This window comes from Sparus aurata, chromosome 4, assembly GCF_900880675.1.
Source record: "Sparus aurata chromosome 4, fSpaAur1.1, whole genome shotgun sequence".
Taxonomy (NCBI): Eukaryota; Metazoa; Chordata; class Actinopteri; order Spariformes; family Sparidae; genus Sparus; species Sparus aurata.
Genome location: NC_044190.1, coordinates 10426737 through 10449617, shown reverse-complemented (window position 1 = coordinate 10449617; position 22881 = coordinate 10426737). Strand labels below are relative to the sequence as shown.

Sequence of the window (22881 nt, the reverse complement as noted above, 5' to 3'; positions counted from 1 at the left end):
TCGATCAGCAGGGATATGAGTTAAAAACGGCCGAAGTTCTCCTTTAATCGCAAGAAGCGCATGGTTTGCATTAGCTATATTATCACTATTTTTACTTTTTAGACCGACTGGAGGACCCCGAATTATCAAATTAAAAACAGTGAGACAACAAATGTATCATAAAGTGTGTCTAGAGGTCAGATCAGTATGTTAATGAGTTTATTCCTGCAATAATACACCACGTCTCAAATCAAAAATGCTCTGCAGCAAGTTTCATTGTTCAAAGTGTTTCAACGTGTGCTGATTCAGCATTAAGTGTTGAATATCTTCCTGGAGTCAGCGTTCATCCGTGATAAATGAAAGAATGTAGCTTAATAAAACAGACAGACCAAAGACCATGTCGTATCGTACACACAGACAGTATAGTCTGTTAATAATTTACCGCACTTTTTCTTGCATACGGCAGTGACAAGATCTATCTACCAAGGGGACAATTGTATTCCTTTTGTCTGTCAGCTGTTTGCCAGCCACTGATCAGGCAGCTAGAATGTAAAACCACAGGACTCTGAGTAATGAGCACGAGCACAACTGATCATACCTTACATTACTTCCTGTCCTGGCACATCAGTGGCATTCATCAAGGCGTTACAAGACCCTGTGTTCAGAGCTGGAAGAGTCACAAGTAGGTTAACAGAGCATGTGCCTCTTGTTCTGAGTGCTGATACTCCCTTTTTTTGAAATTTGCTAATGGAATATCACATCAGAGCAGTCCCAAGTGACCCAGCCCAAATACTCTCAAATTACCCAAATTACCCTTCATGCTGTTGTGGCAGTCGTTTCAAAAGAAAACAGCCCAAACCTAAAAAATAACCCCAAGCCTGTGCACGGGGTAATGTGTGGGCTTTATAGGTTGTCTGTTTGATTTGGTGCACTCGGTGCAAAATGTTTCATGTCACTAACGAACATGAAGAAACATTGACCTGGTGGTTCCAATTACTTAAAGATCACAAGAGCAACACTCTCCAGTCTCCACTTATGTCTGGTTCCACGTTGGTCCACTCTGCTAATAGAACAAGGCACTTTGAAGAAGTTTGAGTACGGTTAGATGTAACGTTAACTCGTGTGTGTGTGTGTGTGTGTGTGTGTGTGTTATGAGTGACGCCTACATGTGTCCACTGTGAATGAAATAAACAGAAAATAAGGCTTGTGTGATCAAAATAGTTGAAAAGTTGATTTTGAAGCTGCATATTATATATTTTCACTGACTCCTGGGTCACAGAAATGCTGTTTGGAGAAAGTATAATAATATCCTCAACAGCTCTCAGGCTCTGCCAACAAAAGCTCCCCATAAAGGTTTGTCATACTGCAGGGATGCTGTTCTGAACGTTATCTGGAGCCAGGTGTACCTAATGAAGTGCCCCTCTCTCTGAGTACAGTAAGTTCTGTAAACTGCGACTCCCGTCGTTCCTTGCGTCATTGTGTCAACATGGCGCCTGTCTGCCGGACAAAAGGCGAATCTGTCTGACGGTGGATTGAAACCCAATTAGAAACAGAGGAGACATTTTGGGAAAACTGTCAGTGCCCGTGTGTCCTGGCGCCGCAAGACAATAGATATATGGTAAAAACAACATCTGTGGAGGCTCTTCGACTGGAATATTAAGGTAAGTTAAGTCCTGCAGCTCCAACTACTGCTGTCTTGTAAGCGGTCCAGCTAGCCCGATACGTTTCCCTTTTCTCTGTAACGTTATGCCGATACACTGAATAACTGAAAACTCCTTAAAAATTTCGGCGGTGCTGCGGCGTTTCACTTGGCGGATAAGGCTCATGTTACCTAAACTGCTATGAACGCTGTTATCTGAATAATAAACCGCCATTCTCTAATTCGGCATGGACAGAGTTCACCTAGAAACACTTAATCAAACACAATGTCAACTTTTCCAGTTAGTCTACAATGCTTTCCATCGCGATGCTCGGTGTATCTAAGAATAACAATGGGCGAAGCAGTAATAAAACGTATTGCTTAGTTGTGCCTCGAATGGTTTAGTTTGCTAGATTTATGCCGAATTGAGGAGTTGTTCTTCCTTATCCATAAAACGTCTTGAGACACCCTCTTTCGGGCATGCCCATTTCACTAGAAGCAAGGCTAAATTAAAATCCACAATTTTTCAATGTGCTTCGGCGCGAGAGTCGAACATTTCAAGTGAACATTCTACATCGGGACTCCCTTGTCATTTGGGACCACCACAGGGTTGTCTTGCTCCAGCTGTTCTCTTCTGTGTCACATTTCGGGTTCCAGGGCCAGCTAAAAAGTTGCATACTGTAATTAAATGACTTTTGTCTACAGTATGTGCTCAGCTGGCTCATGTCTGCAAACAGGCTCGCCTTCATGCCACGTCTGGTTAGGATCCCAGGCAGGTCAGTGGGTCCAGGGATATTAATACAGTTGATCTGTAACATGGTGAACTCTCAGTAGATGTAAGCCTTCGAGTACAGCAAACACGAAGTAATTAAGTGGAAACACACAGTTACATGGTAGTCTTGCATGGTAGTTAGAGGAGTGGGCATACATAGAAAGCGTCAGGCAAGAGATAGTTGGAAAGTCTGTTGATAAACTACAGTGTTGTCCTGTGGGGGATTCTGTCAGTCAAGTTAAACCACAGGTAAGCGTCCAGTGTTGTTGCTTAAGAGCACTCACAGGTGTGTGAGTTGAAAGGGCACCGCAGTGTTACCTTGGTTGTGTGTATTACACACTGTTTGTGTGTGGGGATTGTCATGTGTGCCCATACTCCTGTTTTCTTCTACCTGCTGTTGCTGCTTACCAGAGAAGCTCTTTAAGAGTCGAGCATTCTCAGTCAGCACTATTTGATTACTAGTCCTTCTGTCCCTACTCACACACATACCGTTTCCCAGACTCACACAATCGCAAATACTGTCACACACAAACTCTGTTTCCTTGTTGTAATGGCTTTCTGACGGTCCACTAAAGCCTGAACTCGCATGACCTTCAAAACCCGGCGACATCAATGTAAAACTGGACAAAGTAATGTAATATTCTTCACAGCTTCCAAAATATTCTGGCATATGTTCTTGATGTTGTCTATTCTTTATAATGATTAAAGCTACAAGACAAGATTTGGAGTACTTGGATAAGCTACTTTGTACTTACTGCACCAGTGTTATCATATTACCAAAGTGAGTGTGGCTGCTGGAAAGGCTGTTAATGCACCGTATCCATGATGAGAAACTTGAGTGACAACCCGGTTGTGTGAAGACAGACTTAAACTCAAGCAGATCCTGCAGCCAGTACAGTGCATAGCAGTGTATTTCCAGCCCAGAAAACTTTTGCTTTGGAGCAAAATGCTTACATTCTTGTCGGTTTGGCAATGACAAATAATTAGTCTGATTCTTTTCTCAGGGCAGGAAGGAAAAGTCTGACTCCTGGTCACATGGTGTCATTGTGCGTCTGAAAGCCACTGTCTTCTTACAATAGGAGCACCTTTTAAAGGAACGTTGGTTTCCTGCCAGAGGGGCTCCTGGAGGACTAGTTGAGCAGAAAGATTAGACCAAAGTATGCATTTATAAAGAAGGTGTCAGTGTTTGATCAGATGACACTGGTTAATTCATTCATGAGTGTGTAAGAAAAAAAGGAATATTGACTGTTGAGGTAAAAGGCTCTTAATATTCATGTTTTTTTTAATCCTCCTCTGCTTGTCTTTATCTTAGTTGACAGATATTGGTATAGATCTTATTCTATGAAATATGACAATCCACAGCCCTCCAGCAGTCTGATTAGAAGTGTGTTTTACCTTTCCCTTCCTCAGATGTTGCTGGAGATGTTTATTTACAGTAGAGGTCAGGTGTCGATTCTATTCAGCACCACTTCCACTCTGAAGTTTTAAATAGGTGCAGCTTCAGTGCAAGGCTGCCACTGATCTCATGTTGACCAGTCAAATTGCACTTAAGATACATCCTGCTTCCTTTGATCGTTCTAAATTTGGCTCTAAATTGCGTCTGGCAAATGTACACACAAACACACTCGCACATGTAGTAGTCCTCACAGCTCACAGTGCATGTTGAGCAGTACTCCACAGAAAGTCCTCAGTATAAAAATGGAAGAGGTTTGAAGCCACCATAACTCTTCACAATGGCGCCTCTCTGGCCAAACTGATGGACATAAGAAGGCAGGGGGACGTTGACTGGCCCAAAAGTCCTCTTTAATTTAATCAAACCTAATCCAATATCAAACTCGATAAACTCTAAATTTAAACCAACCCATGACTGCTTAACCATATTTTAAGCTTACCAGATTGAGGACCTGCATCAAATTGTACTCAAACAATAAATGTAGATTAACTAAATTAAATTAACTAAAGTGTTGAAAAATGCCCTGACTGGCTATGTAAAAGAAAGTGAGAAAAAAATCCCTGGATCTGTCCCTTTATTCAGATCTGCACCAAAGGTTAATGGGATCTCTACTGGGCTGAGACTCATCCTCCGTCCAGGTTTTGTGTAAATCCATCCAATAGTTTTATTGTAATCCTGCTAATTAACCGACCAACAGACACGAGTGAAAACAAAACCTCCTTGGCAGATTGATCAAAGGTTATCCTGTGGGGCTTGCTGCCCTTGGGGTAAAGGCGTCAACCATGAACCGAACCATCCCTGGTTGGTGTTTAGCTGCTGATATTTTTCCTCATTTCCTTTCATTTCTTTGCTGCTGGCTATTGAATAAAGGCATAAAGCTGATCTTGAGCTAGGCTTGCACAATGAGCACAAACTATAAGAATAATAGTCATTTCTTGATCAGATGATTTGTTGAGTGTTTCTTATACTGAAGTGTTGCATAAACCACAGACTTTTAAAGCATTTGTGTTGCAGCTGTGTAGTCTAATAGTAATCACTAAGTGATTTACAACACTGAAAAAAGTGAAGTTATTTGTTAATTTGATCTAATTTATTTTGATGGTCATTATGAAATTAAAACATAATTTTGTCATACTTTATTAGTCCTGTATCGATCCTTTGTTTCAGTCTAACTTTGTACAGCGTGACTCATCCTCTGCAGCAGTGAGAGAAAGTATAGAGCTTGGCTGCCTGAGATGTAAATTTTTCTTGGCATTTTTCCCGAGACGTGCACGCACACATACAGATACGCACTCGCCCTCACCCTCCTCCTCTATATAAGTGTTGACATGTCTGCTGACTTTGATTCTCTGCTGTAGCCTGTTTTTCTTCTCGGCACAAGAAAAAAAAAAAAGCATCAAGACAGATGTGTTATCTCATTTATCCATTCATCTTCCTGTCCTGCTCTCTCTCTTTCTCTCACTTCACGCTGACGGTTTGTTTAGAAATGACAAATCAGTGCACATTCAGAAGTACAGGGCATTAATACAGATTAAAATGGAAAACAACAATACGCTTTTTTTTTTGTTAAAGCTACACTAAGCATGCTTGGCATGCTTTAACATTATGAGATTATTGGGGTTGAGAATGTATCCTCGATGATAAAAGCTGTATTTAGTCTGAAGGAATGCAGTTCATATCTGGGCAGCAGCTGCTGAGCTCTGTGTGTGTGTGTGTGTGTGTGTGTGTGTGTGTGTGTGTGTGTGTGTGTGTGTGTGTGTGTGTGTGTGTGTTGTAAATGGAAGCAAACAGATGTGACTGTACTTCCATTTTGTTCTGTGATTGTTTCATTGGTGGGTTTTGTTGTTTAGGGTTGTAAAGCCAACTGCGGAGCGAAAGATCACTTGTAACAAAAATATATACATTATCCTGAAGTAGAAAATGTATATTTATATTACATCACACGCTGTTTCTGATGCTAATTATGGTCAGCATTTTTTGTGCAATAGCCATTCAGTATATTTGCATTATTCAATTGCTTCCCTAGAGTAGTGTGTTTCTTTGTCATTGTTGAGGTAGCCTACATCTTTCTTTAACGGGATTCAGATTGTGCACACATGCTGGAGAGATTCACAGACAGCAATGTTGGTGCATGTAGCGGACATGATGTGGAAGATAATCAACCCAGACCGATTTATATTGTGTACTCTTGAGGTGTAAGAGGAGTGTTCAGTGCATTTCTGACTGAAAAATGTTTTAATCTTTGGTGTGTTACTGCACCATCTGATTAGCAGAAATCATGGAATCAACAGCATGAAAATCAGGCCAGTTGTGCAGAATACACACAAAAGATGCATTGCTGCACAGCCAGGTGCTTGTCTGAAACTCCACAGATTACCTTAAGTAATGTGTTTTTATTGCAGCATTACAATGCACCATGCATTACTTATTAGGTTTTTACGCTACAATTAAATGTTGTTCTCCTCACTAGTCGGTACCACAGAAACTAGATGGTAAAACTTGGCATCTTATTTATTTATTTATTCAGACATTTGGATTTCATATTGACATACAGTATCAGTCAAAAGTTTGGACACACCTTCTCATTAAATGTTTTTTCTTTATTCTCATGACTATTTACATTTTACATTTTCACTGAAGGCATCAAAACTATGAATGAACACATATGGAATTATGTAGTAAACCAAAAAGTGTGAAATAAGTCAAAATAGATTCTTCTAGCCACCCTTTGCTTTGATTACTACTTTGCACACTCTGCATCCTCTCGTTGAGCTTCATGATGAAGTCACCTGAAATGGTTTTCCAACAGTCTTGAAGGAGTTCCCAGAGATGCTGAGCACTTGTTGGCCCTTTTGCCTTCACTCTGCGATCCATCTCATCCCAAACCATCTCGAATGGGTTTAGGTCAGGTGACTGTGGAGGCCAGGTCATCTGGCGCAGCACTCCATCACTCTCCTTCTTGGTCAAATAGTCCTCACACAGCCTGGAGGTGTGTTTGGGGTCATTGTCCTGTTGAAAAATAAATAATGGTTCAACTAAACTTAAACCGGATGGGATGGCATGTCGCTGCAGATGCTGTGGTAGCCATGCTGGTTCAGTGTGCCTTCAGTTTTTAATCAATCCCCAACAGTGTCACCAGCAAAGCATCCCACAAATTCCACAAATGAACTCTGACAAGGCACACCTGTGTAGTGAAAACCATTTCAGCTGACTACATCATGAAGCTCATTGAGAGAAGGCCAAGGGTTTACAGCGCTGTCAACAAAGTAAAGGGTGGCTACTTTGAGGAATCTAAAAAATGAAACTTAGAGTTATTTCACAATTTTTGTTAACTACATAATTCCATATGTGTTCATTCATAGTTTTGATGCCTTCAGTGAGAATCTACGATGTAAATAGTCATGAAAATAAAGAAACACCATTATATGAGAAGGTGTGTCCAAACTTTTGACTGGTGGTGTAATTTGCACTGAAATGTTATGTCATCCTGGTCAAATGTGAAAAACACCACCTGTTACTGATGTTAACAATGCCAGTTAACAGTTGCATCTAAGATGTATTTTCCATGCAATGGCATTCACTCAATTGAAATGTGTTTGTATTAATCAGGTACGTTTCCTAAAGACTGTTTGATTTGTTCAGTACTGTTTTCAGTTGATGTTATTTGTTAGCTTTATTTAGTGGTTGACATGCTTTGCAGGGATAATGCTCATGTTATAATCCACGCTGAAGAGAGCCACGCATTTCAGCGAAATGCAAATACAATTTGGTTGTTGGAGACTATGATGAACGGTTTCAAATTGCACTTGTAACACACAATATTTTAATAATAATAGTATTATAAAGAATGAAAAGTTGTAATCATATAGAATTGTTCTCTTTACATGCCTGTCGTGTGCAGTGCTCTGTATAAGCTGCTGAGCTGTGTGAAATACAGTGGTTCCAGCTTCTGAGAGAAAATCAAGTCTAATTTGATCAGGGCCATAACCTACAAGAAGGATTTTAGTGGTGTAGCTGACGTAACTCTATTTATTGTAGATTAGGCTGAAGGTTAATAATGCATTACATTAGATGTGCTTCAGACCTGCACAACGAAGTGCAGCACTTGATGTGTCGTTTTTCGTTGCCATCAATGCTGTTGTTCTGATCTCCTGCAGGATGTTCCAGCAGTGTGAGGAGCCTCGTTTCACCATCGAGCAGATTGACCTCCTCCAGAGGCTGAGGAGGACAGGGATCACACAGGCGGAGGTCCTCCACGCCCTGGACACCTTGGACCACCTGGACCGGAAACATGGACACAAGTTGACCCATAAAGCTTCCTACATGCCTCCCTCATCTTCCTTGTCTTCTTCCAGTGCCGCTCCCTCTTCCTCCATGACTTCCACCGCCACTCAGACAAGTTTCCCTGACAACCGGCTGTCACTGTCACCTAATAACAACTTCGACACCACCTCCCCCCCTCTACCCATTCCAGTAGCCTCACCTGTCGCCATGGCAGCGGCAGCTCAGAACGGCCTAGTTGCTGTCACCAACGGGAAGCTGTCACCACCCAGGTTTCCTCTGGGTGTGGTTAGCGGTGGCGTGACAGCACCGGGCTACGGGTTTGAGACCAGTGAAGAGGATATAGATGTTGATGACAAGGTGGAGGACTTAATGAGGTAAGACCTGTACAGAGCAGGTATTTAGGAATACTGTTTTGCTTGCTGCTTTGCTGACCACCCTCCATACAGGTTTAGTGGAAATCCAACTAGTAGTTTTTATGTAATCCTGCTGACAAACGGATAAGTGTGAAAACCTAACCTCTTCAGCTGGGTGATAAAAGTATGGACATTGTGGATTGATGCCCGTCTTAAGTGTGCAAACTGGCGCCAACAGTGTTGCAGTTATTACACGGCTCTTCTTAATGCTGTGGAATGCTCCATTCACTTGAATGGGCCTTCCCAACGTTCGGCGGTCAATTATTTTCGTATAATCGACCGCTGCCAAGCATATTTGACCGTCGTCAAGGAAAGTGGCCTTTTTGCCTCTTATTCACGTATTTCGTATTTTCGTACATTACCCTGTTCCCTCCCCAGACCATTCACAACTGGGCTTGCCTAGCACTAGCAACCAACATGAAGGCTGGTTGGGTCAACGATGGCCTCTGTAAGGACAATCCCACACTTTTAAGAAACTGAAACAAGTCCATTTTTTTAATCTATAATATAAATGATCATATTTATTACAATGAGGATCTTATGAGGATTTATAGCTATGAAATGTGAATGTGTTTTTTGAACTCCCTGCACCAGGTACAGTACATCGCTGCACCAGGGAGCAGATGTTAACACAGAAGGACTGATGGTCGACAAGCCTGCCTGTAGCTCACACAGAGTCTGAATATGATACAAGTATTAATGCCTACACAGTCATACAGTACACACACACACATTCATGCACACACACACACTCATACACACACATACACACACCCTAGCGCCTCTCATCTGTAGTCTGCAGTCAGACAGCTGCAATCAGAGCGGTATTGATTTGAGGGTGTGTGAAAATCAAGCCAGAAAAGAAGCAGTGAATATTACAGCCTCTGATTCCTGCACAGATGCAGCCTCAACAGCCACTGCCATAAATGTAATTGTGGTTTACAGAGTTACAGCCAGTGTAGCTACAGTGACGGTTGTCTTGTGCTATACAGTATGTGTTGGTAATGTCATCCGAGATGTGAACATTTATTGTTCTGTGCAGTCATCCTTCACTCTGCTTGTAGGAGGGACAGTTCTGTGATCAAAGAGGAGATTAAGTCCTTTCTGGCAAACAGGCGGATCTCCCAGGCTGTGGTCGCTCAGGTAACGGGTGAGTATCATCTTCATCTGCCACTTCAGTCAGGCCCACTGAATCACCGCCAGAAAGAGTTGACATGCCGGCAAACATCCGGCCCACCGATGATACAGATCTCGCTTCATTTCTCTTCCTCCAGGGATCAGCCAGAGTCGGATCTCTCACTGGCTCCTGCAGCAGGGATCAGACCTCAGCGAGCAGAAGAAACGAGCCTTCTTCCGCTGGTACCAGCTGGAGAAGACCAACCCTGGTAACACCACCCTCCACCATCAGGCCTACATCTGCTGCATAACCTCCCGCTCCTCCAATATATATCAGTGTTTCCCACAGATTTCTTGAAGAGGTTTTTCCTATACGTGTCTGCTCTGTCGACTTTTTTCGTCACCAGCATGTTTTGTAGGTCACCCAAAAACACAACTCGCATTTAAGACGTTTTCACCACCGATTCTGTTTCCACAACAGAGGTTGATCCGCGTGTTGAGGCAGCATGTTGTTACTTGTTATAAGGTGGAACAGACTGACATTTCACCACAAGGTGCACTCACAAGCTCGTATGAAACCACAACAACATAAGTAGGTTTACATTAATCAGGAGAGGTCGCATCATAATCAGTGCGTTTTACAGGAGGGATGTAACACCAGGGACAATCTTTCTCTCTGTGTTTCTCTGAGCTTGTGTGAATATCAGTTGAAACGAGTAGAGTGAGGGCAGATTGTCCACTGGTTAATCGATCCCAGATGGTGTTGTTCTCTTGGACAGATAAAAAAGAAAAAAAGATTAGAAATATGCTGTAGTGGATAGGCAAAATAACCGTCTGTGTGTTGGAAACATGCACACTGCATATCCACATAAAATGAACTGCCCAAAAATTGGAAAAAATGCATTTCTTAGCAAAATGTTTGTTTGTTTGTTTTTTAAATCTAATTGAAAATTGGGCATATCATTTAATAAGCAGAAGCAAAGGTTTAAAAAGCAAGGCTCGGTTGCTAAGCAACTGGAAGGTCGCTGGTTGGATTCCCGGGCTCCCCCGTCCACATGTTGGAAGTATCCTCTAGCAAGATACTGAACCCCAAATTTCTCCTGATGAGCAGGTCGGCACATGCTCGGCCGTCAGTGTATGACTGTGTTTGAACGGGTGAATGTTTGTAGTGCTTCGAGTGGTCAGTAGACCAGAACAGTGCTGTTAAAAGTACATTTACAGTTTAAATCAAATTCAATTCCCTAAACTGATTTAGTCAAGGAATTAATCAAATTCCAGAAACTTTCAGATCACATTGCTAAAACGGGTGCATAAACGTTCCCTTTTATATTTTACATCTAGGACCATGTGTTAAATTATCTTTGGAAATGTTTGTGTCTTTGAAGGAGGGAGGTAGACTTTATGGATAAACTTTAAGTTGGCTTCCTTTTTTTTTGAGAGAGAGAGAATTTATCCTTTCACAAATGTATCACAGGTATTTTCATGTAAACCCATCCCTGGATCTTTATCCCAAATCTCTAATTAGAAAAGAGAAATGACCGTATTTAAATAGAATATCATTAAATTCAAGGAGGACAATGAGAGATCTTTCTGATATTTTATTTTATAAGTGAAAGGACAACATTCCAAATGACTAGACATTTAGAAATTAGTTAATGATTTTAATTGCTTATATTTCTGCAATAAATCTTTGAATAGACCATTTTCATGTTGTTTGATGTTAAATATTTCTATTTATAAATGGAAATACAAGAGTTAATCCAGAGCTTTTTGGTTAAATCCTTCCAGGCATTTTTAAAATGGTGATCTGTGTTTTCTATCCCTTTTTAAGGGTTTTATAAATATGAAGTAGTCCAAAGACACGGGTATCTAAAAGGCTGGCTTCCTGACCATGATGCAAAGTTTTGTCGCTGGGCTGACCAGAAGTAATGCAGGGACCCCAAAAGCCAATGATGCCACATATCCTGGACCTGTTTTTCAGTAACTAGTCAGCTGCTCTGAATGCATGACTGGCACTGCTGACTTCAGTAACACATAGAGTTTCTCAACAGTGACTGAACTGAACAGGCCAAATAGCCTCCAGAGGAAAGTCCCTTCTGCCACATAATGGAAAGAGCTGGTTATCTATTAAAAGCATGATTTACAATGGACAGTCAGTTTATCATTGTATACCAGCTCAGTGGCCTTGAGGGTGACTCTGGACACCCCAGATTGACAGCTCTAATACACTGCTGAAAAATATAAAAGTACCTCAGCTCTTGGTATCCATCATCTGCATTTTAGAATAGATTAAATGGAGATGGATTCTTTTTTTCTTCTTGATTTTTTTTTTCCATGCTGTTGCAGCAGAGGACAGGTCTCCATTATTTGGAGAGTTGCAGAAATGAGTCAGAAAAGAAAACCATGTCATGTGTTTGCATTTTCATGTTCATGCTGAGAAGTCCCTGAACAAGATGTACTTTTCTTCTACATTCCACTATGGTGGTCTCAACTTGACACAGTTTAGTTATTGTTCAATGACAGGAAAGACAGAAGAGAAGAATTTGCACATCTAGTTGAAGTTAGCCTGTGTCCTTTTACAGAAAAAAATTACCGGCATGACAATCTGATAAGAATCTCTTGACTTTAATTTGATTCATTGGCTCAGTGCTCTAAAATAAATATATTTCAGGGTGTAATGGGTCCCTCTGGCCTTTATTACCTGGTGCACTTACAATGTTGTCATTATTGAATTAATATTCTTAGTGGTGGAAACACTTAAAGTAAAGTGCCTGAGTATTAGCATTTAGCTGAAATACTAAACATTATTATAAACATAATCCCTGAACACTAAAATATGGGGTGTTTTTACCTTCAGGTGCCACTCTGGCCATGCGAGCTGCCCCACTGGCTCTGGACGACATGATGGACTGGCACCAAGCCCCACTTCCATTTGGCTCAGGCCCTACGGGATTCCGTCTGCGGCGAGGGAGCAGGTTCACCTGGAGGAAGGAGTGTCTAGCTGTTATGGAGAGGTAAGGAGTAGGAGGAGGAGGAGGAGGAGGAGGTGGTAATGGCAAACAAATGTAAAAGGAGGAGCTGTGTATCAGCTGAAAATGTAGCAAAGGATAATGTTTGATTGGCTTTGCATGTGTCTGTTCAGCTACTTCAGTGATAACCAGTACCCTGATGAGGCCAAGAGAGAGGAGATTGCCACCGCCTGCAACGCTGTCATTCAGAAACCAGGTGGGTAACAACTTGAAGGAATGCCCTTGAGAAAAATGATGATACATAGTAGATTACTAAATGTAATTGCTCTGTGACTAAGGGATGCATTTCTTTTTAAACCGCTGTTTTCTGCTCTCTGACAACTGAACAGTTCTGAAATTTGATCGCGGCTCATCATACATTTAACAGCCATCAACAGATGTGCTGTGAGATCAGCCATATTGATCTTATAAAGATGACGGATAAGATTAGGAGCAACAAAAGATTGTTACATGCAGCCAGCTGTCAGCTTAGTGCGCAGGGTAGCATACAAACTGCAACACCGAAAAGATACACAAGCTTCTTGTAAGTGTAGCACCACCAAAATTCACCCCACACATGGAAAAATTCAACAAAGTTCTAATCCCCTCTGTACTGTAGTATATCTAACAGGAGACTACAGATGTGGACAGTAATTTTGGTGAAAATTAATGAACAGTTTTGTTTTTAGCTGCTGCTGTTTGCAGCATGTCCCTGCACTCTCTCCTGACAGCCTCTGCACATAAAGACCAATGTAATATGATGAATACAAGTTTGTAGCTCGTCGTCTATTATGAATGAATGAATGAATGAATGAGGAATCATCAGTGTTTTGCTTACGAGGTCTTGATCCCAGAAGTTAAACTCTGTGAATATCATTACAACTTTACTTAAGTTGACAACATATCCAGGAGATAATGTCAGTAAATATGAGCAAAATACAGCCTTTGCTTATCCCGTGTGAATGCATCACATGAAGAACACGCGTGACGTGGAGCTATAACTTCTAAATCACATGAGGTCACCTCATGATACTTGTCGCTGTGAATACTGCTAAAGGAAGATCTTTACATTGCCTTGAAAATGCTTTCCCAGCGGTGAATTTGAATATGCTTGAATGAGCTGGAAAAACAGTACCAAGAAATGATTTGTGTGTGTGTATTACAGGAAAGAAGCTGTCTGATCTGGAGAGGGTAACATCTCTGAAAGTCTACAACTGGTTTGCAAACCGCCGCAAAGACATCAAGAGGCGTGCTAACATTGGTAATGTCTGCCCTTGTTTCTGTGTGGTAACACATGCGGGAGTTGTTGCAGTTACTCATATACCATGTCCTGGTGTCTGTAGGGGATTTGTTCATTTTTAGTGAGGGGTTAGAGTTCGAGGCAGTAGGAGAAAATGTCATCAAGCAAAGGTGCAGAACATCATTTCAGCTAACATTATTTTCAGTGCCACATTTTAGCATATTTCCTGTCCCTCAGGTCAGATTGTTTGCTTAAATAACATGTCCACTGCATAACAAAAACATGAAGAATAAACAATTTCTCATAATCGCCACAGTCTCAGATATGAGACACACTCATTTTGCACTGCCTGCGGGAAGAATGAACATGTAAGACATGTAAGGTTCTCCATCATCCAGCTCCTGGTAATTCTAAGTGCTGTTTTGTTATGAAGATGCTTCACCTCTCATCCAAGAGGCTTCTTCAGTTCTAACTGGAGGGGAGTTGCAGGCTTTTAAACTCTGTGTGGGAGTGTCCTCACAGAGTCGTTGGGGCCACTTGTGGGTCGTTGACTCAACCGGCCTTCATGTGGGTTGCTAAGGCCAGGTGAGCCCAGGTGTGAATGGTTGTTAAGCTGTCTGGGGAGAGAACTCAGTACTGCACTGTAGGTGGGTGGTGAGTAATGTTGTAGACCACCTCCTCCGTTCCAGTTTGACGTAGACGGATTCCTTTACTCCTCTTTCAAACCATCTGTCTTACATTGTTGTCCTCAAAAAGATTATTCCTTTGAGGAGCTCTGTGGGACACACCCACACAGAGTTTAACATCCTGCAAACTCCCCTCCAGTTAGTCAGAACTGAAGAAGCCTCTTGGATGAGAGGTGAAACGTCTTCAAGAAACTTAAACAAGTCCGGGACAAGACGCCCCTTCAAATTTCCAAGTGCCGATTGTGACTGGAGAAGTCAACATGAAGCAGACACTCAGAAACTCCATGCATGTCCACCCTTAAGAATTTTATATCCAGCTGTGCTGTGCTGGATTCTGGAACAGTCTCTAAATAAATCAATAAACTCATAAAGATAGCTTTTACTGCTCAGCACACAGCCGTGTCGACCAGCTCAATGTTCTTCACTCTCTGTATCGCCAAACCAACACTTAGATGCCATCCTGTTGGCCACAAACACTGAGCCCCAGAAGTCCTTCTGTCTTACTCTGTGTCACTGCTTGCTGCATCTGAGTGTGTTGGTGTTTGAGGTCGATATGCTATGATAAGGTTTGTGTTTTTGAAGAAGCAGCCATCTTGGAGAGCCACGGCATCGAGGTTCAGAGCCCAGGAGGTCAGTCCAACAGCGACGAGGTGGACGGCAATGACTTCCCTGACCAGGTAAATGAGATGTTTGTGAGTTGTTGCCTCTCTTCAACATACAGAGCCTCCTGAGAGCTGCACTGTCCAGCTGATGCTTCCTGTTTATATAACTGGTTTAAATTTACATAGAGTCACATATTTGACCCCTTTGTTTAGACAGTATTAGCAGGCATGTCTACATCTTTAACATCTTATATGACTCTGCTGCTCCGTCACAGGGATGTGAGGTGTCCTTATTTGACAAGCGAGCTTCAGCCAGGCAGTTTGGCTTCAGTCGAGCTGACCTTTCCTCTCCCACCCAGGTACACACTACCTCCTCACTACAGCTACATTATCAGAGAGCTTTGGCAATCGGATAGAGAGATGTTGAAACTATAAATCCCAATCATTAAAATCCAGATTGAACCAGAAATCGTCCCTTTCATTTCACTTCTCAGGTTCCAACACTACTCCCCAGCTGGTTTTCCGCCCTGGGCAGAGGTGGCTTGTCTGGTCAGAGGGGCACTTCTCTGATTGGCCGCTCCCTAGTGTCAGCGGCGGGCCCTCAGGCAGAGGGTTCCAGATTGACAGGCGTGTCCTGGTCTCCTCCCTCCCCCTCCCTCCAGGATGATCCCACCATCCACAGCGCGCTGTCCGACGCCCAGGACCCGAACGGTTTGGAGAAGACGGCGGTCAATCACAGCAACCAGGTCATAGTCAATCAGGTGGATGGAGTAAGGTGCGGCATGGGGAATGACATCAAGACGGAAACGCTGGAGGACGACTGAAGGGGGGCGGCGGATTTGGTCAGGGTAATGAATGGAACAGAATCAGAGGTGTGTTAATATGCAAGCAGATTTTATAGGAATGTAATAAGTGAAAAAAAAAGACCAAAAGTCGTGTAAACTCCAACCCTGAGATACCTCCCAACCCTACCTCCAACCACCAACCTACTCTGCTACGCTCTTATAGGTATTACTAGTATATTATAATAATGATAATACTGATAAACTTTTTTTGTCATAGTGCTCCCCAGCAGGCTATGGAAATGCCTAATGAAACCAAATCGGACAAAGAAAGTGATTATGACTGTGTAATCAAGGGGAATACATACAGCAGTGTGTATTATTTTCTCTTTGATTGGTGCTGAGTTGGTTTTATTCAGGCATTTTAAATCTTCCATAGCAGACTGTCTAACAGGACATGATGCATTGTACAGATTTCTTTGGAAACTGCATTTTTCACAGCAGGACAACACTGTATTTGACACTTGGTTCAAATAGTTTCAGGGTCTTGCACTGTGATCACAACACAACTGAACAGCCTCAAAAGATAAATACATGAATCTAAAAGTTTATTTTAACTGATTGTTTCACAATTACAGTATGTAGCGCATTTCATTACAGTTTGTAATATTTCAAATTTTTAGCTGTTAACTCCTTCCATTGAGAAGAACAGCAGAATAAGCTTAGTTTCACTGAGGTCACAGCACGTTGGTAATATTCCTGTGACCCAGATATGATTTATAAAATATAAAAGAGAAACGAATATAAGCCACTTCTTTATCCCCTGCCCTGGTAAAATAAGCTTAATCTATGGAAGCAAAGAACGGCCGTATCCATCCTAATTCTGTGAGCAACAGAGTGAAAGTGACACTAAATCACAACTGAATACTGCTGAAATTGAAACACTTTTGAAATATTTGAATTTTAAATTTGATTTCATTGAAATGGAAAATGATCTGAATATGTGCTGTTGGCTTTTCAAGGGGAGAATTTCAAGTTCTCCAAATGAAAACATGCAGCCGAGTGACTTTCTGTTGTTCGGCTGTGGAGGGTTTTCAGTTGCTCTTCTTCTTTAGATCTCGGATCACATGACTGACTCGTCGTTACGTGATGGGTCAGATGTCTGATCAGACGAACGAGCTTCACGTAGTATCACAAATGCTAAAGTTAGAACTCTTCATCTTGAATTTGTATTTTATTTTAATTTTAAAATGAGCCACTGATCAAGTTATTTATTTTACAACTTAAAATTACAGGGAAGAGTTTAAACCCCATGAAAGCACTGAACAGAGATCATATTTCACAGTTATGTATTTAGTTGCTCGTTAGATATTGTATTTGTTTATTTGATTGAAACAGAGCATGTTGACGGACATCAGTGTAAAAATACACAATGTAAACATGCTGGATTTATCATGCTCATTTACATCTGCAGTCCCTCTGCAGGTAACAAAAACAGTAGCATTACAATATCAAATATACACATATACAATACTGAAACAAACAGAATACATTAAACAACATGTCCACTTAAACATGTAAAGATTGAAATCTTTTTTGGCCTCTCTTTGCTTCCATATTAATAACAATAATTTAAAACAAAGTTACTCTATACGTGAACGTCGAAGGAAGCTGAAACTGTTGACACATTTGTAAAAAACTAGAACCCCCAAATATCCAGGGGACTGATGGTTATTCATGTGTGCCCACCTCAGATCAGGCTGAATTAATGAATCACTGTGAGATGATCTATAATCAATACAGATCATCAGTCAGGTGGGAGGTATTCAGCAGTGTAACAAACTGTTACCAGATACTACAGATTACAGTATAAAGTGAGTACATACATATACCACACATGTATGTATGAACACACACACATATAAACAGTATATTATATAAACCATGCAGGTATTTATATGTACCTCAACCACTTCTATTTACAGTATATAGACATATTAGCTTCAAATGAGATAAACTATCAGTATGAATCCTTCTTGTTGGTGAGAGGTGAGTGAAGCATTAGCCAAAGTATTAAGTTTAAATTTGGTATATTTTCTGAGTGTGTAGTAGTCATGGGTGGTTCTATGTATTAGAGATATGTCAATGAACGATGCATCAGATGTGTCAAATCATTGCAAGCAAAATGCATCTTTTTTTAGGTATATCTGTGTTTGTGCTCGATATGCCACGTGTTCTAAACACACACTGTCATGTTCAAATTGTATTTTCTTTTTAAATGACACTTTATTGGATCAATATCATGGTGCTTAGAGTCCCTGCTGTTGAAACATTTCATTGATCAGAATAATGAGAGACCAAAAAAGGGAAAAGAAAGAGAAGAGAATATTTGGCAAACCTGAGTTGAGTCAGTAAGATTCACTGCAGGAGGTGTTTTATCAAACTAGTCCAATCAAGAAATATGTATCCCAGTACAGCCATTGTAGAAGTCCAACTGTTTTCAGCATGTATGATAATGTCTATGTCCATCCCCACAAGGAATTCCTTAAAGAGTACTAGTTGTTCAGTCATACATCATCATCTTACTGCTCGTTCAGTTGTTCAGCTGAAATTTTATTCCATTACTGTAAGAATTTAGGTCAACAAACAATTTTCGCCAACAGTTTGTTTGGTTGTGTAAAAACAAGCTGACCTATTACCATCCTGTAAAGCTGGTAATGGGAAGATTGTTAGCAGAAAGTTGCCTTTTAACACATCCATCTCTAACAAAGTGCACAAAGCACACAATTTATTTCAAACGTTACTTTAAGTCCAGTAGTCAGCCTCCTGTTTTGGTTCCCACCAACCCACCTGAACAAAATGTGGCTCAGCAGCTGCTAAATGTCCTGCTATGTTCACTAGCTAGTTGCTAACCCATTTTGTTTGCTGTTTGATGCAGGTAATGAAGCATGGTGTAAGTTTATTGAAGCTGGTTCCAGCTGGAAACAAAGTTGAGAGCGGAGTTTGTGGGCTAAAAACCAAAACAATTAGCTTAAAGATGCTAAAACGATGAGGGGAACTACAGAGTTGGATGATAAAAGTTTGCGTCCCCTTTTACATGATACATAGTAATTTGATTCAAATTTAATATGAGAAACATTATAAGTGCAACTTAAATTGATCAGATTCTAATTGAAAACAATACAGAAGTTAGTATTTAAAGGTGCAATGTGTAAAATTTTAGTTCAGCACATTCAAAAATGAAGTGAAGTTATCCATGTGCAGAAATAACAGTTACCAGATTATGACGTCTATGTTTTTTTTTCCGAAGCTCTCGTGCGAGCGGTGTAAACACCAACACTCCCCTGGTCCCAGAGTTCCTCGTCAAAACTGCTAGCTGCACAGTGAATTTAGCTAACTAGCTTGTGGCAGCTACAGTTGGCAGCAGTTAGCGGTTGCTCTGGTGATATGCTGCCTTTTTATTTGTTGTTGTGTGAGTTTGACGGGTGGTCAGTTCTTACATATTGCACCTCAGTATATAAAAACTAACTAACACTGGAGTTTGGTGTATCGGCAGTCATGAGGTGATACCGCCACTCAGATAGATTTCAGTAATGTTCTATATTCTTTTCAACAAATGATATAATGTATGGTTTTAAGTTGAAGTGCCTTAGTTTTTGCATTATACTAACAGTTATCAGTGCGTGAAAAAGGACTTCCACAATGGTTGTACACACCACCGTATCAGAGCTAATGCAAGGAAGCTAAACACATGTGTAACCCATCTGTGACAGCCGACACTAAAATGGCTTCATTCTGATCAGTTCATCACTGTTCTTCACCAGGTGCTTTACAGGCTAAGCTACTCGTTCAGAGTTAAAAACTCGACACAAATACCTCACTTTACCCCCCGCAGCTATAAGCTACACCCCACAGGTTCCTCCGCAGCTGCTTCAATGTGAATCAAAGTTTAGAGTAAAAATAACTGTAGAGCTGATTTATTCAGAGGAGACTGACAGCAAACTGTGATGAGGCCGTAAAGATGGTTCACTGGCTGATCTGAGAAATGTCGGTGTCCTTTTGAAAAGGGAAATTCCTTCTCGAACTCGAGCCAATAAATAGTAAGTTTGAAAGTCGAGGGAAATTCCACTCTGAAAAAGAATTTAGTCATTCATAAGCTTCTGCCTCCACCAGAGTCCTACTTCTACTTCTACAACACTCTCTTCCCTCATCCTGGTGGAACACCAACGTAACTCGTCAGTGTTGGTTTGAGAATGAATCACTGGGAGCATTAGTTTTGTGGTGGAATGTCTCTTTAATTGTATGGCAGCAGAGCTGTCCTGGTTAGTCTTTGCTTTAAACGTTTATAAAACATTGAGGCAACATTAGTCAGTTATGTAGCTTTCTGTAATCTGTTTGAATTATTTACACCAAAATATCATTAAATACGAACCCACTGAGGGTTAGAAATGCTTTTTATTTTATTTTAAATCTGCTAAGCAGAAGCCTTTCTAAAGTGAATCTGTGGATTCATTGAAGATGTCATGCTTTTGAGATTATTTCAGGGTTTTGAATTGTTTCAGTTGCTGCCTTCATGGTCTCATCATGAAGTTGTATTTTGGACTTCTAAAATTGATGTGAAATGAAAAAGTAGTCTATTAATGTCAATTTAGTCATTTTGGAGCCAAAAAGTCTGAAAGTAAAAAGACTTGAAACAAGAAACAAAAGTGTAATTTGAGAAAGTCATGTGCCACCTGAATACACCGGGTTGTTTTTTCCATCAACATCAAGACATTATTCCCTGACAAATAAATGAAAATGTAAAGAAATTATAACACAACATCTATGTCCCCAAAAAAACAAGAACGTCTCATAATGTGAGACAAAGTTCCGGCTCTGTCCCTCGATCTGGATCAGCACCAAAGGTTAACGGGTCTGTTCTGGGCTGAGGCTCATCCTCCATCCAAGTTTGGCAGAAATCTGTTCAGTAGTTTTTGTTGAATCCTGCTGGCAAACCGACCAACACACAGACGTGTGTGAAAACAGACTCCTTGATGGAGGTACACAACCACTCCACAGAATAAAACCAGAGCGACTGATGACACGACTGCAGTCTGTCAGTGTTCGCTGCAGTTTCATTTATACATGTCATTAATAATTACTTGGTCTTGGCCTTTTGTTTCTTGACTACATTTCATTTTGCTTTCAGTTTTTTGACCTAAATTGGCTCTGTACCTTTTTTTTTTATATACAAAAACCAGTGCCAGAAAGTGTGTATCATCATATAATGAATCAAAGTTATCACGATATAGAAGCACAGTGATACCAGTTTTCCCTTAAATATCGTAGAAAGCCTTCGCTCTTCCAGTTGCGTCAGCACTGTGTCAGACCACCGGACTGACGGCAGCATGTTTTATCATTTCATTAGTTAAAATGCAGTTTTACCATCTGCCTTCAGCGATCTGTTGCCTTGCTGCTCTGTTTAGTTTGAAAGGACGAGCTACCTTCAGCAGCTGATGCTCCAGATCAGATCCTGCTTTACACCTGGAACACCTGTACACTAAACACACCTTTGGCATCGATCCGCATCACATGTGTGTCTCTCCCACCACATCCAACTGTCGTATCCTCTGGCAATACACCTGTCCCTTGACGCAGACAGTAAATATGTGACTTGACAGGACTGCTTGGGTGGTGGATGCTGGTTGATGAAGGTGTTGTAGAGGATGTGGAGCTGATCTGAGCTCTGCTGTGTGAACGAGAGAGAAAGCACCAGGATCTGGTGTCAGCGTGGCTTCAGTCAGTTCACGCCTCAGGACTAAATGCTCCTGTTTGTCTTTGACTTCAGTCAATATGGTGAATATATGAGATGCAGTATGACATTTGAAGAGTTAATATTCCAAAATGCTGTTCTTATTTAGGGGGAAAGAGTCAACATTCAACATAAAATGTAGATGTTCCATTCGTGAGATTCTCCTTTTGATCAGCTGATGACTGTAAATACTAAAAAAATGAACGTATGGTTGAAACATTTGACCAGTCATGTAAAAAAAAAAGTTTTCTTTTTTAAAACTTGTGAGTGGTAACCATTTCATTTTGGCAATAAACTCTTCAATAATTCTTTATAGGATGAAAAAATTCAAACCTCAGCCGGATGTTTGTTCAGTTTGAATTGATTTTCATCCCCCCTCGTTTTTTTTCTATTTCAAGATTTAGTGCCTTGTTTGGACAGTAGACTGTTCTGTAATCGCTATGTAGAAAATCTACATATGCCTTTTGTTACTTTTTCATCTGTTGGATAAACCTTATTTGTTATTTTTAAGGTGTGTTTTTATTGATATTCTATTTACAAGGGAATAAAAACTGATCAGAGTCCACGTGGTGCGTCTGGTGTGTTTTGTCTGTACGTCAGTGGGTAAAGTTGGGCACATGTGGGGTTGGTGGGCGGGCTCTGTTTCAACATGGCCACATACGTTCACAAACCGTTCAAAAATGTGTTCTCGCACGCCTTGGTAATTAAATAAATGGGTGGAGCTGCGAATGGATGTTCATCATGGACCTGAGCCCTCTATTCAGCGGCTGATGACCACACTGCAAGCCGTAGCTGCTTTACATAAATGCTGTGAGATGTACGAGTCAGTTTCTGCACTGACCCTGATGTGTCCATCAGCTGGTGAGGATTGGACCCTGAAAGCTGTGTTCAGATTTTAAGCATATTTCCTTTCTTAAACATGACATTTTACACAGCTAAATAAGCAACAATCAAAGTAAAACAGATTGAACATCCTTTGAGTGAACACTGAAAACACAGGACTGTATGCGCTACTGGAAGTTTTGTATACAGTACAAAGAGTCATACCGACCCAAAGTAAAGATAATGTGCTGATATATTACTTTGGTAAAAGTGAAAGTCACCCAAACGAACAGT

The 22881-nt window shown here is 41.0% G+C and overlaps 1 protein-coding gene across 3 annotated transcripts; it reads left to right on the top strand.

Annotated features, from left to right (window-relative positions):
- Positions 1 to 1430: 1430 nt before the first annotated feature.
- On the top strand, positions 1431 to 22330 carry LOC115580326 (homeobox-containing protein 1-like). Of its 3 annotated transcripts, none has more exons than XM_030414570.1 (10): positions 1431 to 1640; positions 8001 to 8501; positions 9605 to 9690; positions 9815 to 9925; positions 12514 to 12670; positions 12799 to 12881; positions 13830 to 13925; positions 15179 to 15267; positions 15468 to 15551; positions 15687 to 22330. In XM_030414570.1, the coding sequence occupies exons 2-10, from the start codon at positions 8002 to 8004 to the stop codon at positions 16014 to 16016; spliced, it is 1536 nt and encodes a 511-aa protein (XP_030270430.1). In that variant the 5' UTR covers positions 1431 to 1640; position 8001; the 3' UTR covers positions 16017 to 22330. The 3 variants fall into 3 exon arrangements, with proteins under 3 accessions (XP_030270430.1, XP_030270429.1, XP_030270428.1); XM_030414569.1 differs by having other exon boundaries at positions 15176 to 15267; XM_030414568.1 differs by having other exon boundaries at positions 15173 to 15267.
- The last annotated feature ends 551 nt before the right edge of the window (positions 22331 to 22881 follow it).

Coding starts and splice junctions, on each gene's coding strand:
- LOC115580326 (XM_030414568.1), top strand. CDS start 8,002: ATGTTCCAGCAGTGTGAGGAGCCTCGTTTCACCATCGAGCAGATTGAC. Junction 12,882..13,829: donor CGCTGTCATTCAGAAACCAG/GTGGGTAACAAC, acceptor TGTGTATTACAG/GAAAGAAGCTGTCTGATCTG. Junction 13,926..15,172: donor CAAGAGGCGTGCTAACATTG/GTAATGTCTGCC, acceptor GTGTTTTTGAAG/AAGCAGCCATCTTGGAGAGC.